The sequence below is a fragment of the Choloepus didactylus genome, chromosome 8 (assembly GCF_015220235.1).
Source record: "Choloepus didactylus isolate mChoDid1 chromosome 8, mChoDid1.pri, whole genome shotgun sequence".
In the NCBI taxonomy this organism is placed as follows: domain Eukaryota; kingdom Metazoa; phylum Chordata; class Mammalia; order Pilosa; family Megalonychidae; genus Choloepus; species Choloepus didactylus.
Window position 1 is genome coordinate 977,861 of NC_051314.1, and position 19,151 is coordinate 997,011.

General features: G+C 51.7%; 2 protein-coding genes across 2 annotated transcripts in view; one reads left to right on the plus strand and one right to left on the minus strand.

Moving 5' to 3' along the window:
• MOV10L1 (Mov10 like RISC complex RNA helicase 1) overlaps positions 1–3,325 on the minus strand; it is a 146,985-nt gene extending 143,660 nt beyond the window's left edge. Inside the window, exons 1-2 of the mRNA XM_037845881.1 lie at positions 3,229–3,325; positions 1,328–1,512 (exon numbers count right to left, since the gene is read on the minus strand). Coding sequence (XP_037701809.1) covers positions 1,328–1,512; positions 3,229–3,325 — 282 coding nt within the window. The remainder of the gene's footprint in view (positions 1–1,327; positions 1,513–3,228) is intronic.
• Positions 3,326–9,081: 5,756 nt separating this feature from the next.
• MLC1 (modulator of VRAC current 1) overlaps positions 9,082–19,151 on the plus strand; it is a 36,059-nt gene continuing 25,989 nt past the window's right edge. The window contains exons 1-5 of the mRNA XM_037845891.1: positions 9,082–9,346; positions 9,447–9,674; positions 11,161–11,250; positions 12,573–12,626; positions 13,752–13,853. Of these exons, the coding sequence (XP_037701819.1) occupies positions 9,513–9,674; positions 11,161–11,250; positions 12,573–12,626; positions 13,752–13,853 (408 nt within the window). The 5' untranslated portion in view covers positions 9,082–9,346; positions 9,447–9,512. The remainder of the gene's footprint in view (positions 9,347–9,446; positions 9,675–11,160; positions 11,251–12,572; positions 12,627–13,751; positions 13,854–19,151) is intronic.

Here is a 19,151-nt window from a genome sequence, read left to right on the forward strand (position 1 = left end):
ACGGGAACTCATCAAAATTAAAAATTTTTGTGCATTAAAGGATTTTATCATGAAAGTAAAAAGACAACCTACACAATGGTAGAAAATATTTGGAAACCACATATTTCATAAAGGTTTAATATCCAGAATATATAAACAAATCCTTCAACTTAACAACAAAAAGACAAACAACCCAATTTAAAAATGGGCAAAAGACTTGAATAGGCATCTCTCCATAAAAAAAGATAAACAAATGGTGAGAGAGCACATGAAAAGATACTCAACATCATTAGCCATCAGGAAAAAGCACATAAAAAATCACAATGAGATTCCATTTCACACCCATTAGAATGGGAGAGGATGTGGAGAAATAGGAACACTCATTCATTGCTGCTGGGAATGTAAAATGGTGCAGCTGCTGTGGAAGACAGCTTGGCAGTTCCTCAGGAAGCTAAATATAGAAATACCATTATGACCCAGCAATCCCACTACTTGATATATACCCAAAGAATTGACAGCAGGGACTCAAACAGATATTTGCAAACTGACGTTCACCATGACCATTATCAAAAGATGGAAGCAATCCAAGTGTTCATCAATGAATGAATGGATAAACAAAATGTGGTACATACATACAATGGAATTTTATTCAGCCTTAAAAAGGAATGAAGTTCTGATACATGTGACAACACGGATGAACCTTGAAGACATCATGTTGAGTGAAATAAGCCAGACACAAAAGGACACATATTGAGTAATCTCACTGATATGAAACAATGAGAATAAGCAACTCCATAGAACCAGAATGTCGAATATAGATTACCAAGGGACAGAATGGGGATAGGGAATGGGAAGTTAAAGTTTAAAATGTGTAGGGCTCCTATCTGGAACAATGGAAATGTTTTGATAATGGATGGTGCTGATGGTAGCACAACACTGTGAACACAAGTAACAGCACTGAGATACATATCTGAATAGGATTAAAAGGAGTAATATTAGATTGTAGATATAGTAACAGAATAAAAATTAAAAAAGAATCCACGGGGCTACACTACACAAAGAGTGAACCCTGAATTATAAAAATGTGCTATCATTTATTGTAACAAATATTCAACACCAATATAAGGTGATGACAGTAGAGTAGTGTATTTGGAATTCTGTATTTCATACATGATTGTTCTGTAAACCCACAACTTCTCTAATAAAGAAAAAGAACAAAAGCACCTCCCTCCGGGTGTATGTGACTTCAAATTCAACTCCATACCCCTATGCCATCTTGTAGAGGTTAACTAATGTGGGAAAACCCCACAGTGAACAAAGGCTGTTCCCAAATACAAGCAAACCTTACCCTGATTGCTTTCAGTCCATTCGATACTTTATTTTCTTCCACAACCGCAATAACTTCCTGTCCAACGTTCAGCAGCACTTTGCTAGTAACAGCCTCATTGGAGAAGTAGATCAAGTCATCAATCATGCCATAATCACTGCAGTATCTTGTCACAACGCCCTGCACAGTTTTCAATTTGGTTTCACCTGAGATGGTAAAGAGGTTACATTGACCACACTACAATTAAACCCTCGGAGGGAAAGGCAGAGCACACCAGCAATCATTGACTCAGAGCCCTGCAACATCTCCTGCTGTGATTAGATCACCTCCTTTCATCAGCAACAGCATCAGCAGCTGCACAGGGAGATGCCACCTATTTCACCAAACAAGGCAGGAGAAGCAGTGCAGGGCCTGCAAAGCTCAGTCTGGGCAGGAGCAGGGCAGGCCCCTAGCCATTCAGTCACCTTCCCTGCCCCACCACTACCGGGTCCAGAACCACTGCCCCAGCCAGTGTCCCTCAAGTCCTCCCTGCACCTCCCCTGCTACTTCTCAGACACCGGGGACCCTTGGGTACCCACTTCACGTTCAGTCACTGGAATCACGTGTTGCTGAATGCCAGCACTTCAAAGAGAGACCCAGATCGATGACACAACTTGCCACGGGTTACAAAGTTCGCCACATAGGTACTAGCAAATCTGGTGGCAGATGGCCTTTACTGTGCTGCCTTCAACAAGCAGCTCCATTTCTGATGTTTCTGGCTTCCCCTATGGAGAGTCTCATTGCTTAGAGGTCAGGGAAGAGCAACTAGTGCACTGTTACCCTTAATTCAATTCTAATATGGAAGGAGGAACTGGGAGAAAATGTCAGTAACCTTGGAAGAAGTAACTGGGCAATTCTGAGAAGCAGGGAGGGAAGAGGTGCCAGAATCAGAAGTACATCACAGACCCTTGGAAGACAGGCTGGAAAACAATTTGAAGAAGGGAGAAGCATGATCCTGTGAGAATTCTGAAAGGACCACCTTAGAAGTAGGAATTACAGATTTCAGAGCTTTCTGAACATGCAACTGCAAGTAATGCTTATGACAGAGTAAGGGAAAGATGTGTAGAGATGCACTGTCACATTGCCTGCCACATTAAAAAATATAAAGGAGAAATAAGGAAGAATAAATACTAACTGGTGGCACAGACCCAAAAGAAGAGATACCCCCAAATCATGTAAAATGCCAAATAAGTGGTGAAAGGGCCTTTTTAAGTTAAGCTGGGAAGAAGTAAGATGATCAAAGAAAGGATATACCTTAGCTTGGGGACTGAAAAATAAGCAACAGATGACATCTGCATTTCTCAAACTATGTTCACATTATAAAACTCCGTGTTCTCGTAGTTTTGTTAAAAAAAAAAAAGACCACACTAACCCTACTTTCTGTTTTTAACATGTACATCCGCACAATAAAAGGCTTAGAACACTTCACACGGACGTCCCCAGCTAGGGGGCGTGTGTGCCCCCAGACCCCCCATCAACCGGTGCAGAGACCCCTGACAGGACCCAGACTCCACGCATAACAAGCGCTGCCACTCGCTTTTCACCGCACCACTCAGCTTCAACAACCCAGAAAGGCGCCCTGACTCACACGCCCTCGGAGCGGACCGCGCTGCAAACTGCGTCACCGGGGACGGCAAGGAATTGAGGCAGAAGGGCGCGGCCGCGTGAAAAACGGGAGATGTGCTTCCAATTCCCAAAACGGGGCCAAGGGAGTCCCGAGAAGCTCAGCTGGACGCCTCGGGGCAAGCGCGGGGACAGGAGGCCGGGACGCCGGGGCATGTCCCAGACCCCCAGCCCACCCCCAGGAAATATACGCGCCTCCCTCCCTTGTCCAAGCCCCCACACTCCTTCCTCAGGGCTCCTCCAGGCCCCGCGCCCCGCACCTTCCCCGAGCTCCGGCTGCCCTAGCCCAGGGTCCTCCTCCGGGACATCCGCTCTCCTCCAGAAGAAGGAGAGCAGCTTCGCCGAGAGGCGCAGCATGGCCCTGCTGGCGCGAGGCAAGCGCGAGACAAGCCGGGGTCGCAGCTCCCCGGCACCCGGCCCGCCGACTCGGTCTCCGCCCCTCGTCCGCCCCTCAGCAGCTGCCCGTGACGCCCGCACGCGGCCTGCGTCCGCTCCCGCCGTGCCGGGCCAATGGGCTCGCCGCGCCTAGGCCTGTGCCCGCCTCCCGCCGCGCCCTGCCAATGGGCTTGCCGCGGCTGCACCTGCGCCCATCTCCCTCCGCTCCCGGCCAATGGCTTCGCTGCACGCGACGCCACCGTTAGTGGTTGGCCGTTGGCAGCCGTTAGTGCGCGCGGAAGAGCGTGTCACTGGATGGGTGGGGCATTGCGCTTGGTGGGCGGGGCCTCATGCCTGATGGGTCTCCGTGTCTTGATTCTGTCTTGGTGGGAAAACCTTGTCGTTCGCTGCGGAGTGTGGTATTAGCTGTGGGTGTTTTTCTAAAGGTGTTCTTTATCAAGTGTAGGAAGTTTCCCTCTGGTTCTATTTTTCTGAGGGTTCTTATCATGAGCTGTGGATTTTTTCTCAAATGCCTTTTCTGCATCTATTGAAATGATCATGGGGTTTTTCTCTTTTAGCCTATTAATAAAGTGAATTACATTGGTTTATTTTCAAACCAACCTTGCATACCTGGGATAAACCCCACTTGGTCACGATTTATTACCTTTTTTATACATTGCTGGATTCAATTTGGTAAAAATTTGTTAGGAATTTTGAATCTATATTTATAAGGGATATTGGTCTGTAGTTTTCTTTTCTTGTAATGTTTGTCTGGTCTTGGTATTAAGGTTAAGCTGGCCTCATGAGCTGAGTTGAGATATGTTCCTTCTGCATCTGAAAGAGTTGGTTTAGATTGGTGTAACTCATTCCTTATGTGTAAGATTGGTGTAATTTATTCCTTCTACATTTGGGATAATTCACCAGTGTACACATGTGGGCCTGGAGTTTTCTTAGTAGGAAGATTTTAAATTATGAATTCAATTTCAGGGTAGGGTTATTCAGGCTATCAACTTAATACGGAGTGAATTTTGGTAATTTGTGTCTTTCAAGGAATTTGTCCATTTCATCCAAGTTGGCAAAGTTATTGGCATAGAAGTTTTTCATAATATTCCCTTATTACCCCTTTTTTAACTGTTTATTTTGAAATAATTTAAAACTTACAGGACAGTTGCAGAAATAATACAAAATCCATACAGAGAACTCCACCCCAGATACCCAGATTCACCAATTTTAACATTTTGTCACATTTGCAATATTGTTCTATCTACCCCTCTCTCTGTTTTCTGAACATTTGAGGTGCATTATCCTTTTCACATTTGTACCATCTCTAGTTAGAAACAATCTTTCGTTTCTGACATTGGTAATTTATGCCTTCTTGCGGGTAGCTGAGCTTGTACCTCAGCTTGCCAGGCCTGGGCCAGGGGACCTGATATCACCCCCTGGGGAGGGTAGTAGGTACGGGCGTTAGTGCCCTCTGCAGCCCCCCCGAGCCTGAGGAGCGAGGTCGGGGCAGCTCCCTTTTCCTCACCCAAAATGTCACGGGCAGGGGAGGCTTGCCGGAGGAAACCGCCTTTCTCCCAACCGCCCTTTCCTCACTTCCTTATCTTGCCCGCACACTCCCTTGTGCCAAGGCCACCCCTGCCACCGCCAGCGCGCATGCACCGTGGCCAGAACAACCCCCGCCCGCTGCAATGGCTCCTGTGTCCTCTCAGAACCAATCCTAGCCCCTCTTCCTTCAATATTGCCATTTAAGGCTGCTTCACCTCCTTTCCAGCCCTGCCCTTCTTACCAGCCTATATAACCTGTGATCACCCCTGAATAAAGCCTCTTTGGCGCATACTCCTACTGGATGAAGAGTGTCTTGTCCTTATCGCCGCCCTCCACACCTTGCACGCCTCCCGCCGAGGACCCGGCCAAGTCCTCCGCCTCCCCCTCGCCTCCGGGAAAGAGCCCCCGCCGCCGGTACCCTTTAAGCAGCCCCGAGAGCTGAGGGCTCAGCTACCGGCCGCCCCTCCCCCCAGAAGCAGTAACCCCGACCGCAACTGGTGCCCCGTGTGAGGAACGTCTCCACACAACAGTTCGGCAGGTCGCCCGCTCGCCCGGACGCCTCTCCAGCTTCCCGTTTCCTCGCCTGCAAGCTCTCATCTTAGGACCCTGCCTCATCTGCAAAATTGTCCAGCTTGTAAGGAAACAAACGGACGCCATTTTTTCCTCGTTCGTGCAAATCCAGTATCAGCGACTCGCCACCTCTGACGCCCCCCACTCCAAGATGACAGCCAACCCTTCGCGACCTCAACGCCACCGGTCAACCCGCCGACCGCGAGGCCCTTCTCAATCACCTGAACATCGCTCTCGCCTCGAGTTCCAGCTTCTCTGAACCCCTGAACTTTAAACCCCTCACCTTCGCCCAGCCCGCTGCAGCGAAGCCATTGTCAAGCGCCCGGGCACCACACCAACACTGAGCTCCAGCCTCACCGAGCCACCGTCAACCCCTTTTTCCCTTCCCTAACCTCCCCCTTCCCTCACCCTTAGCGGGCCTCTCCGGTAAAGCCTCTTCCTCTAATTAGAAAAGAAAGGGGAATTGCGGGTAGCTGAGCTTGTACCTCAGCTTGCCAGGCCTGGGCCAGGGGACCTGATATCACCCCCTGGGGAGGGTAGTAGGTACGGGCGTTAGTGCCCTCTGCAGCCCCCCCGAGCCTGAGGAGCGAGGTCGGGGCAGCTCCCTTTTCCTCACCCAAAATGTCACGGGCAGGGGAGGCTTGCCGGAGGAAACCGCCTTTCTCCCAACCGCCCTTTCCTCACTTCCTTATCTTGCCCACACACTCCCTTGTGCCAAGGCCACCCCTGCCACCGCCAGCGCACATGCACCGTGGCCAGAACAACCCCCGCCCGCTGCAATGGCTCCTGCGTCCTCTCAGAACCAATCCTAGCCCCTCTTCCTTCAATATTGCCATTTAAGGCTGCTTCACCTTCTTTCCAGCCCTGCCCTTCTTACCAGCCTATATAACCTGTGATCACCCCTGAATAAAGCCTCTTTGGCGCATACTCCTACTGGATGAAGAGTGTCTTGTCCTTATCGCCGCCCTCCACACCTTGCACGCCTCCCGCCGAGGACCCGGCCAAGTCCTCCGCCTCCCCCTCGCCTCCGGGAAAGAGCCCCCGCCGCCGGTACCCTTTAAGCAGCCCCGAGAGCTGAGGGCTCAGCTACCGGCCGCCCCTCCCCCCAGAAGCAGTAACCCCGACCGCACCTTCTCTCATTTTTCTCGATCAGTCTAGCTAAGGATTCATCAATTTTATTGATCTTTTCATAAGATAACCTTCTAGTTTCTTTGATCGTTTATATCTTTTCTATTTCAATGATTTCTGATCTTTCTTATTTTCTGCCCTCTACCTTTTCATGGTACTATTTCTGCTTTTTTCTAGCTTTGTAAGGTAATGTAAGCATTTAAAGCTATAAATTTCTCTTTAAGCACTGCTTTAGTTGTGTCCTACAAAATTTGGTATGTTGTATTTTAATTTTACCCAGTTTATAATTTCCCTAATGATTTCTTCTTTTACCACAGGTGTTTAATATCTAAATTTGGGAGGATTTTCCAGATTTTTTCTTATTGATTTCTAATTTAATTTTGTCATGATCAAAGAACAATATCTGGATGAGTTTGATCTTTTTAACTTATTGAGGTTTGTTTGGGTCCTTCATGGGGTCTCTTTTTGTGCCTATCCCATGTGCATTTGAGAAGACCATGCATTCTGCCATGGCGGGTTGGAAGGCCCAAGCTAGTCTGGATCGGTATATCTGTCCTTTACAGGTTAGACCTGTCAGTTTATTGACAACTGGGCCTCACCTGTGCACAGATGCTCTGGGTGCAGAGTGAAGGGACAAGCTCACTTATTCCTCATGCATTTTTGAAGCCCTCCTAAGCCCTGTCTCAGGCTCATTGCTGGAAACACACACGTGAATGAGCGGGTCCCCAGGAACTGATGAGGTGTTCTGGGAACAGGAGGGTGCCAACCAGAGTGTGGGTCTGCAGGGGGAGTTGGCATTTCCTGGGACTGCCAGCTGGGACCTCACCCCTGGATTCTGGACTCCTAAACCCAGCTGGGAGGAAGGGCCTTTTAGGAAAAATGGCTTGTTTAAAAGACAGGATGCAAGAACAGGGCTTGTTCTTGAAACTGGGTGTTAGGTTCGGAGCCGTTCAAGAATCCACACAATGCAGCGAGTCAAAGTTTAAGTATAAAGTTTAAGATTTATTGGAGAAAGAAAGCAGGTGGGAGCCAGCAGAAAATAAGAAAAAAGATAATGGCTCCCGTTCTCTATCTGAGAGCAGCATTTTTTAACGAAAAAAGGAACCCACGTTGGGTAGGGTGCCCACTGTGATGTTCTGTGCCTCGATTGGGTGAGTGCCTATCTAGTTTTGGGCTGATTGGTTGGTAGAATTCTGAGACAATGTTCTTTTTAGGAAAGCAGCTGCGTTCTCTAACTAGGGAGAGCAGGCCTTTGTGGTTGGTTGTCTTATGGACGTATCTGACCCTGCCTTACCCGCCTTTGAGGCACCGCTGTGGCTGGACCGGCCTTGAACAGCCTTGAACAGCCTCATTCTTTAGTCTATGGGGCACCTGTTTTCTGTGAGATAAGCTGTGGGGCCCCTGGGTCAGAAACTCCTACATATTAGTTTCTTCCTCTGGGATCTAACACTGGGGTTGCCAAGAGAAACAAGGAAGCATTTCTCAAGTGACTGAAGTTTCGACTCCAAAGGCTTGGGGGGTTTGGTCTCAATCTGTGATTCAAGGCAGCTTGGTTTTATTTCTTAGTAGAGAACAACTTTCAGAAGGCAAAGAAATTGTGAAATCTGTTTCAAACGATACTTTTCTTCAAAGAAAAAGAAATGCAGAAGGGTTCAATTTGGTAAGCCGATTCAAATTAATTCAGCTTATCGTTGTAAAAGACAGTCAATAAAGAAGTCTGGAATGTTTTCCAATCCCTTCAAAATAACTTCTTAACAGGTTACAGTTTGTGCAAATGATTTCTAATCCTCCTTGCTTGGCTGAAAAAGACAAAGAACACCTCGGATTTGGAACCCAATGGCTTTGCTGAGGGTTTAAGTGGGTTTGGGCTTTAAGGAGCTGGTTTTTTGGAATACTTTGGTTGGAGCTATTTTGTGGTCACAAAAGAATCCATCGCTGTGCCTGTCAGGGCGCCAGCGTATCCTGGTGAAACACATTCCCGTCCTTTCTCTCTGCTTAGTGAGCAGAAATAAAGGGCCCCGGGGCCGAGCCTGTCCACCGTCAGGAGGCCCCGGAGCACGGGTGGGCCCGCTAGGCAGGGCTGGGTGTCAGCGTTCAGGTGAACTTTTGAAGCACCCCTTCATCATTGTCACCATGGCCTGGCCGCCGGATCCTGCACTGCGGGGGGGTCAACGGTTAGGGACCCTTTTCTCTTCCAAGAAACCCCCTGGCGCCTGGGGGTGCGGCCTGCAGTGAGGGGCACTGGGCAGGCCCCTCCGTTTCTGTCCCATAAGGACAGGAGCCAGCGGAGCCCCAGGGGAGCCGTTACACAACCAAGGAGAAAGTTTTCTCTCCCTGAAACTCTCTGGCACCCTCTGCTAGCTTCAGCTCCTCATTGAAATTCAGGCTCCGGTTCTCTGTCCCCGGCTGCAGTGTGGTTTGAGTGTTCGTTCCGTTTGTGAACAGTTCTCCGGGCGGCTGGGGGAGGGCAGCCCTCGCCCGGAGCCGCGCTGCAGACGGCAGGGACTCGGCGGGGAAGGTAAGCGCAGCCGTCCACCCGTGAAGCAGACGGATTTCCCGGCCTCTTGTTTCATCTCCACCTTGAGGAGTTTAAACGCTTTACATGGAATTCATAGCAAAGTCGCTACTGAAGTGAAAGGTGAAAAACATTGTCCCCGAGGACCCGGGTAGAAGCAGCGTTTAAAGCCTGATCTCACGCCCCCAAATCAGACCACTCAGGTCGCTTTCACTGGGAAGGTGATTTTAATCACTTTTTAGGTGCTCATTTTCTTCTTGTTTACAGCACTTCTGTGGGAACCATATTTCCTTTCTAATGTATTTATTGAAGGTAACAATTTAATGCGGTTTTATTTTCCAGGGGTCCAAGGCAGACCACAGTTCTGTGCCGAGCAGACCGCAGACGCGCCTGGTTTGCGCGCGCGCCATGAGCCGGGAGGAGCCCTTCCGCGGGGAGCGCGGCTGCGAGCGGGGCCGGCCGGACGCGGGCGCCTACGCTGCCGACGGGAAGCCCGGCGAGCTGCCGCTGGCCCGGAGGCTGCCCCGGTGCTTCCGCTACAAGGCGTGGGCCTCGTCGGTGCTGACGGGGGTGAGTGGCGCGACCGCGGGGCGCCGGGCCCCTCCAGACGGCGTGCTGCCCGGGGCCCGGGAAGGGGCGAGGCCGAGCCCGGCGCCGCGGGGGAGCGTGGAGGAGCCAGCGGGGCCCCCGGGGCCGGAGGGCCGGCAGACAAGCACTCCGAGGCGGGGTGGGGGCGGCGTGCGCTGCGGCCAACATTTGGGGGACTTTCCAGGTCCTGGGACGTTTCCTCGCAGACCTGCTCACCCTCAGGACGTGAAAGGGCCGTTGCACTTCACGTGCAGGATCAGGCCTGGCCCTGCGCGCCCGGGGGCGTCGCCTGCGGCCTAAACCCCCCCCCCCCCCCCCGGCGGCCGCGGGCAGGTGCAGGCACCTCAGGGCGCAGACCCGGGGCCCCAGCCCCCGAGGGTCCGTGGGATAAACGGAAACCAGCCAGACCTCCCAAGGTGGAAGGACCCAGTGTGTGCAACTCACTGTTACAGGGGGCGGGGGCGGGGGCGCCGGAGCCTGCGGGACGCCCCTCTTGCCTCCGGTAGCACCCGGAAACCTGCCCAGGGCAGACTCGGGCACGCACCTGCCACGCCCAGGCGGGTGTGCAGCGGGGGGCCGCGGGTCCCATCGCCTCTGCGTGGGTGTCAGGGTGGGTGTGTGGCCCTGCGGCGGCAGCAGACGCCCCCAGGCCCCGGTAATCCACCTGGGAACCGGGCGGGGTTCTGGGCCCTTGGAGAGAAGGAAAGCCGTGAAATAAACAGGGGGAAGTAAAGGGCCTGCGGGGAGGGAGGGCCGGGGAGGCCTGGTTGGAACTGGGGTGTTTGAGCAGAGATGTGAGGGGGCGAGGCGGGGGCTGCGGGGGAAGAGCTTCCCTGGGGTCCGGCAGCACACAGGCCCTGTTGGAGGAGCCAGGGTGGAGCGAGCCGGTAGGCCGGAGGTGGCAGGGTGCCCGGGCCGGGGTGTGCGCTGGCGCCTCTTAGGCCGTGGGGGTGCACGAGAGGGGAGCCCCTAGAGGTCACATGGGGCTTGGGTTTTGGAGGGTCCTGGCCACTGTGACAAGAATGGCCCATAGACAGCAAAGGTCAAGGCCAGGGGCCATCAGGTCCCCGGAGGGAGCCTCAGGGCGGCTGGGCCACCTCCTGGGCCAAGGGAGCTTCATGCAGAGGACCTGGAGGTTGGGATCTGTGAACCCTAAAATTGCACGTTGGGTACATTTCTTGCTTCATATTTTCACACTCTGCCACTTCTCCCCCCCTGATGACCGTGTTAAGCTTCCCTGCTCTGACACCTAGGGGGAAGGCTGTGCGTGCCTGGGGTCTGCCAGGACCGGCAGCCATCCCGTGGGGGAGGAGCTCAGGTCAGGTGGGATGCAGGCACAGGTATGCTTGCTGCTTGGGAGTTGTTGGTTAATCACCAGGTGTGCAAACAATCATTTGTTTCTCAACTGTCTTCTCAATTTATAGACCCAACTGAAATTTTATCCTGAATTTATCTCACTGTCTTGCAGAGCTGCCTTCTTGTCACCTCGGGGTTTTCTCTCTACCTGGGAAATGTGTTTCCTTCCGAAATGGATTATTTGCGCTGTGCTGCAGGTTCTGTAAGTGATTTTCCTTAATTGCATCCCTCCATACAGAGGTTCACTAGTGTGCATTTGAATGTCTTTAATGTGAAATTTGCAGGCTGCTGCCAGTTGTTTTCTCATTCCAACATTTGTTTATATGATGTTAACTTCAAATAGAATTTACTGCTTTTGAGAATTCTCAGCGGAGCAGGTTGGAATCTTACTCCACAAACTTCTGTGCAAGAAACATAACTTTGGTTTCTAAACGACAGCTGCATCCTGCTTTGAGCCCCAGCCTGGAGGGGCAGGGTACCAGCCCTTGGGAGCTGGGGAACTGCACACATGCCCACCACTCCCTGCCCCTCCCCAAAGCTTTGTGGTATGTTTCTGGAATCTTGCATAGTGCCAAGGCCTGGGGGCAGTACCCACTGGTCCTCCCAGGGAAGGTGGCACAGTCAACCCCCGATGGCCCCACTGTGAGTGGTCCTGTGGTCCCTGCCCCTCAGTGCTCCAGGCCAGTTCGTGCCCAGGGCCTCTGTGGACCCGTCACACTGAGTGGGTCCCAAGCCGAGCCTGTGAGGGCCGCTGCCCCCACACCTGCCCCTCCATCCTCCCCATCTCAGGCCCTGCTCTGGCCCCATTCAGGCTCCAAATGTAGGCGACATGCTTCGCCTCCCTCACTCCTGCCGAAACTAAGTCCGTCCTGTGAGCTCTGCCTCCCGAACTGCTGCTGCTCCCACTTCTAGGTAACCCGTCACCTGCAGAAGCAGCGCCCAGCGAGGCTGAGGAGGCTGAGCTGGGCCCACCCCCACCCACCTCCACTGCTCCCACTCCCCCTGACTTGCCGTCCTCCCTGTGCGCCTTGGTCCTCGGCCGGTCCCCAGACAGGCCCTCCCTGTCCGTGCTGCCGCCTCCGTGGTGGGTTCGCCCTGAGGGGCTTGGCCAAGTGTCCCCAAAGGGCTCCTGAACACAAAGGGAGCATCTCCCACTTCCTCCACATGCATATACTTTTCCCTTTTTCTGGTTCTTAAATGGCGATGAATAAACACCTACCCTTGCCACAGTAGTGAGTTAAATTCTGGCTTCCAAGTGCGTCTGGCTACAGTAATTTACATTATCAGATGCCTTTTTTTTTTTTTTTTAGCTCATCAGGAATGTAATTTTTTTCAGGATAAATTATTTTGAGGCTTGTGGGGCCTCTCAAAGTCAGGCAAACCCCTTGCAGCTGGCAGCCTGGTGATCTGATTGGGGCCATTAGAGAAGCCTGAGAGAGACTGTGGGCTTGTTCCAGGAGCAGTGGTGACCCCACGGGTGCTCAGGCCGTCAACTGGGGTCACTCCAGTCTGTTTTCTTTTCAGTGCATTCCCTCGGCAATTGTCAGCTTCGCTGTTTCCAGGAGAAACGTTTCCGCGGTGAGTCCAACGTCCTGTCTGGGCTTCAGAGTGAACCCACTGCCCATGAGCTAGGACAGAGAACCTGGAGGCAGGGCTGGGCCGGGAGTGGGGAGCGGGAAGGTGCCGGCCCTGTGCAGGGCTAACAGTCACCTGTGCAGGTGTGTGCACGTGTGTGTATGTGTGATTGCACGTGTGTACATGTGCAGGTGTGTGCTCATGTGTGTATGTGTTGTGTGCACCTGTGCATGTGATGGCATGTGCAGGTATGTGAACGTGTGTATGTGTGATTGCATGCACGGGTGTGTATGTGTAGTTGTTTGTACATGTGATTGCCTCACGGTGGTATGTACATGTGCTTATGTGTGCACACATGTTCAGGTGTGTGTATGCATGTGCAGGCATGTGTGCATGTGCTTGTGTGTGCATGAATGTGTATGCACACATGTGCAGGTTGGTGTGCGCACACGTGTGAACTGTGAATGCATAGGTGTGTACATGTGTCTGCACAAATGTGTGATTGTATATGCAGGCACACGTGTGCTTGTGTATGTGTGTGCAGGTGTGTGCTTGTGCATGCATGCATGTGCACTGTGATTGTGTACACACGTGTATATGTGATTGCATGTGCAGGTTTGTGGACATGTGTTTGCATGTGCAGGCATGTATGTGTGATTGTGTGCGTGTGCATGTTCACATGTACACATGTGCACACGTGTGTGCGCATATGTGTAGGTGTGATTGCATGTGGCAGGTGCATGTGCTTATGTGCATGCATGTCTAGGCATATGTGCGTGTGCTTGTGTGTGCACATGTGTGCAGCACTTGTGCTTGTGCTTGTCTGTGCGCACACGTGCAGGTATTGGCTCCATAGCCGAGTGGCCGGGGAGCCTCAGGGCAACTGCCACAGCAGCACCTGTCACCCATGGAGAACAGTGTCTGCTTCCCCAGGCTGGAGGCCCCCCGCCGGGTCCCACCCTCAGCGGAGGGCCCAGGAGAGGCCTGAGCACACGGGGGCAGCGCCCAGCCAACAGCTGTCCTGGGTCATGTCTTCAGGGGTTTTACTTAATGACCTGGAACCCGGTTTGATGTTAGCCTTATTCCTTTAGCTCTTCCCCGGAACACACCTCCTGGTTTATTTTTCAGATCCCCAACTTTCAGCTGTTACTTGTCTCCACTTTTGCCGTCACAACCACGTGTTTAATTTGGTTTGGATGTAAACTCGTGCTGAACCCGTCGGCGATAAACGTGAGTTTCCTGATGCCTGCCATCCTGTGTCCACATCACCGAGATGGGGAAGGAGGCGCTGGGCATGAGCTCCACCGCTCTACTCCACCGCTCTACTCCCTGCTGGGTCTCAGGCCCAGGGCTGAGCCGGCACTTTCAGTGCTCAGTCAGACATTTCTGTTGAGTTGGAAATGGGAGGTAGTTACACAGTAAATGGACATCAAAGTTCTTGCATATGACAAGTTTTGAGAATTTTGTTGTGCTCCTGAAGAAAAGAATTGTCTTTGACTCCTTTGTCAATCCCAGCAGATAAACAATATTTTTAATATCTCTTTTTCACAAAAGTTTTTAAAATGAAAGGTGACTTAATGCGGTCGCAGTTAAATCGTCTGGGGGGATGGCGGCCGGTTGCTGAACCCTCGGCTCTCGGCGTTGCTCGGAGGGTACCGGCGGCGGGGGCTCTTTCCCGGAGGCGAGGGCGAGGCGGGGGACTTGGCCAGGTCCCCGGCGGTGGCGTGCAAGGTATGGAGGGCGGCGAGAAAGGAACAGGCGGGACGCTTTTTTCAGGAGGGTAAAGCCAAGAGCGTTTATTAGGGGTGAGCACAGGTTATATAGGCTGGCATAGAGGGCGGGGGTTGTTACAAGCCAATGCTGAGGGGATAAAGGCTAGGATTGGTTCTGAGAGGGTGCGGAGGTTAGGATTGGTTCTAAGAGGGCGCGGAGGTTGTTTGAAAAGGGGCGGGAGTTGCTCTGGCAACGGTGTCTGGCAACAGTGTATGTGCACTGGTGGTGGCGGGAGTTGCTCTGGCAACGGGGGGTGTGCGGGCAAGATAAGGGGGTGGGGAAAAGGCAGTTCCCTCCGGCAAGCCTCCCCTAACGGTGGTATTTTGGGTGAGGAAATGGGGCCTGCCTCCGGCCTCACTTTCTCAGGCCTGGGGGGCTGTGGAGGGCGCTGTCGCCCGTGCCCACCACCCTCCCCAGGGGCTGATCAGGTCCCCCAGCCCAGGCCCGCCAAGTTGTGCGGGTGTCTGAGCTTGTACCTCGGCTTGCCAGGCCTGGGCCAGGGGACCTGATCACCCCCTGGGGAGGGTAGTAGGTACGGGCGTGAGTGCCCTCTGCAGCCCCCCCGAGCCTGAGGAGCGAGGTCAGGGCAGCTCCCTTTTCCTCACCCAAAATGCCATTGGCAGGGGAGGCTTGCCGGAGGAAACCGCCTTTCTCCCAACTGCCCTTTCCCCACTTCCTTATCTTACCCACACACTCCCTTGTGCCAAGGCCACTCCTGCCACCGCCAGCGCGCATGCACCGTGGCCAGAACAACCCCCGCCCCGCTGCAACGGCTCCTGCGTCCTCTCAGAACCAATCCTAGCCCCTCTCCCTTCATTATTGCCATTTAAGGCTGCTTCACCTCCTTTCCAGCCCTGCCCTTCTTACCAGCCTATATAACCTGTAATCACCCCTGAATAAATCTCTTTGGCGCATACTCCTACTGGATGAAGAGTGTTTTTGTCCTTATCGCCGCCCTCCACACCTTGCACGCCTCTCGCCGAGGACCCGGCCACGTCCTCCGCCTCGCCCTCGCCTCCGGGAAAGAGCCCCCGCCGCCGGTACCCTTTAAGCAGCCCCGAGAGCTGAGGGCTCGACTACCGGCCGCCACTCCCCCTAGAAGCAGTAACCCCGACCGCAAAGTTGAAGCACGTAATCAGTATCCCGCAACTTAATGCCATATTTCATCAGTTCTTAGTAAGGCACATTCATTTCATGTGTCACAAAGAAAAACTGCAAGGCATTGTCATTCAAATTATGATGCCAATGCAGAAAAACTCCTAGGAAACTAGGTGTGTGCGGTCGGGGTTACTGCTTCTAGGGGGAGTGGCGGCCGGTAGCCGAGCCCTCAGCTCTCGGGGCTGCTTAAAGGGTACCGGCGGCGGGGGCTCTTTCCCGGAGGCGAGGGCGAGGCGGAGGACGTGGCCAGGGTCCTCGGCGAGAGGCGTGCAAGGTGTGGAGGGCGGCGATAAGGACAAAAACACTCTTCATCCAGTAGGAGTATGCGCCAAAGAGATTTATTCAGGGGTGATTACAGGTTATATAGGCTGGTAAGAGGGGCAGGGCTGGAAAGGAGGTGAAGTAGCCTAAAATGGCAATATTGAAGGGAGAGGGGCTAGGATTGGTTCTGAGAGGACGCAGGAACCGTTGCAGCGGGCGGGGGTTGTTTTGGCCACGGTGCATGCGCACTGGCGGTGGCAGGAGTGGCCTTGGCACAAGGGAGTATGTGGGTAAGATAAGGAAGTGGGGAAAGGGCAGTTGGGAGAAAGGCGGTTTCCTCCGGCAAGCCTCCCCTGCCAGTGGCATTTTGGGTGAGGAAAAGGGAGCTGCCTTGACCTCGCTCCTCAGGCTCGGGGGGGCTGCAGAGGGCACTCACGCCCGTACCTACTACCCTCCCCAGGGGGTGATCAGGTCCCCTGGCCCAGGCCTGGTAAGTCGAGGCACAAGCTCAGTCCCCGCAGGTGTGCAGGTTTGGATGTATTATGTCCCCTCAAATGCCATTATCTTTGATGCACTCTTGTGGGGGCAGATGTATTAGTGTTGATTAGGTTGGAACCTATTGATTGAGTGTTTCCATGGAGATGTGACTCAATCAACTATGGGCAAGACCTTTGATTGATAATTTCCATGGAGGTGTTACCCTGCCCATTCAGGGTGGGTGTTAATTGGATCACTGTAGTCATATAAAGGAGTTCAGAAACAAAAGGATCTCAGAGCAACTGAGAGTGACATTTTGAAGAGGAACTGCAGCTAAGAGTGGACAAAACGCCCCAAGAGCAACATTTTGGAGAACACAACTTTGAAAAGCAACCTGAGAGCAAGCAGATGCCATCCACTGTGCCTTCCCAGCTGACAGAGGTTTTCCGGATGCCAATGACCATCCTCCAGTGAAGGTACCCTATTGCTGATGCCTTGCCTTTGACACCTTATGGCCTTAAGACTGTAACTTTGTAACCAAATAAACCCCCTTTATAAAAAGCCAGTCCATTTCTGGTGTTTTGCAAAACAGCAGCATTAGCAAACCAGAACACTAGGAATACCTCCCAAAAGCCCACCGCAAGGAGCAGAAGCAGCATAGAGAGGAGAAGCTAGTTAGTCCCCCTGGAACAACTAATAAACAACTAGGAACAACTAGTAAATTCTGGAATAACTGCTGGGGGACAAACGTGGCTGTCCACTCATCATACACCAACCTGGATTGGGAGGAATGCCCGAGATTGCAGCATAAAATCCATAAGTAAAAACTGCGGACCTGAGCCAGGAGCCCCCTTCCCCATAGCCTGAACTGCAAAGCCTTGTGTGCTAGAGAGCAGCGAATATACCTCAGCCCAGCTCCAACTGGGGTTTTAATTAACAAATGTTGACTGCTCAGTACAAGCTACGAATCCTCAACAAGCAGATAGAGGCTTTTGGTGACAACTGACCTTGGAGAGTCGGAGGACCTCTCTGGGAGGGAGGGGAAGCCCAGAGGATCATTTGCTATTTCTGGCTGATGGGTGAAACTGAGGGTGGCCGTGGACCAGCCCTGAAGGGGGGATTACTGTCCCTTTTTCAGTTCAGAGGAGAAAGCCTCAGCCATTTTCATTCCCAGCGCTCTGATCCAGACACTGGTGGAGATAGCAGAGTCAGAGAGACTATTCAAATGCAAATGATATCTCCCCAGGGGGTGTCTCTTCCCTAAGAGGAAAGAGGTGGTGCCAAGCTGTATGACCCACCTTCCATTCAGAACCAGACCCCAGAGCCTGGGGGAAAACAGCCACACGCCACACTTCCTTACACCAGTCCAGAGTGACAGGCTGACAGGCACCACCTGCTGGGCAGGTTAGGAAAAGCACAGTGGCCTGAGGCCTCACAGGGTGTGTCAAGCTTCTAAGACACACCCTCAGGGAGACCTGATACTGAATATTGCCCCCTTCTGGTCTGGGAAAACCTGATTGGGGTAACCAGGGAAACCAGATGCCTAGACAACAGAAAACTACAACCTACACTAAGAAAAATGAAGTTATGGCCCAGTCAAAGGAACAAACTTATACTTCAACTGAGATACAGAAATTTAAACTAGTGCTAGATCAATTAAAAAGTTTAGGGAAGATATGGCAGAGGAGGTGATGAAAACACTGGGCAAACAAAAGGTAGAAATCGAAAGTTTGAAAAAACAACTGGCAGAATCTATGGAAATGAAAGGCACAACACAAGAGATGAAAGACACAATGGAAACATACAACAGCAGATCTCAAGAGGCAGAAGAAAACACGAAGAAACTGGAGAACAAGACACCTGAAAGCCTACACACAAAAGAACAGATAGAGAAAAGAATGGAAAAATATGAGCATTGTCTCTGGCAATTGGATGACAACATGAAATGCAGAAATGTACGTGTTATGGGTGTCCCAGAAGGAGAAGAGAAGGGAAAAGGGGCAGAAACAATAATAGAGGAAATAAACAATGAAAATTTCCTATCTCTTATGAAAGACATAAAATTACAGATCCAAGAAGCGCAGCGTACCCCAAATAGAATAGATCTGAATAGGCCTACACCAAGACACTTAATAATCAGATTATCAAATATCAAAGATAAAGAGAGAATCCTAAAAGCAGCAAGGGAAAAGCAATCCATCACATACAAAGGAAGCCTGATAAGACTATGTGCAGATTTCTCAATAGAAACCATGGAGGCAAGAAGGAAGTGGGGTGATATATTTAAGATACTGAAAGAGAAAAACCACCAACCAATAATCTTATATCCAGCAAAACTGTCCTTGAAATATGAGGGAGAGCTTAAAATATTCTCTGACAAACAGACAATGACAGAGTTTGTGAATAAGATACCTGCTCTACAGGAAACGCCAAAGGGAACACTGCAAACAGAAAGGAAAAGACAAGAGTGAGAGGTTTGGAAGACAATTTTGGGAGATAGTAGCACAGCAATGTGGGTACACTGAACAAAGATGACTGTGAGTATGGTTGAAAGAGGAAGTTTAGCAGCATGTGGGACACCAGAAGGAAAGAGGAAAGATGGAGACTGGGACTGTGTAACCCAGGGAAACCTAGGATGCTCAATGATTGCTTTTACATGAGGTAGAACAAATGAATGTCAGCACTGCAAGGTGTTAAAAGTAGGGTGGGACTGGGGAGAAAATACAATCAATGCAAACTAGAGACTATAATTAACAGGAACATTGTATTATGCTTCCTTTAATGTAACAAAGACAATATACCAAAGCTAAATGCATATGGGGGGGGGACATAGGGGAGGGCTGTGGGACTCTTGGCATT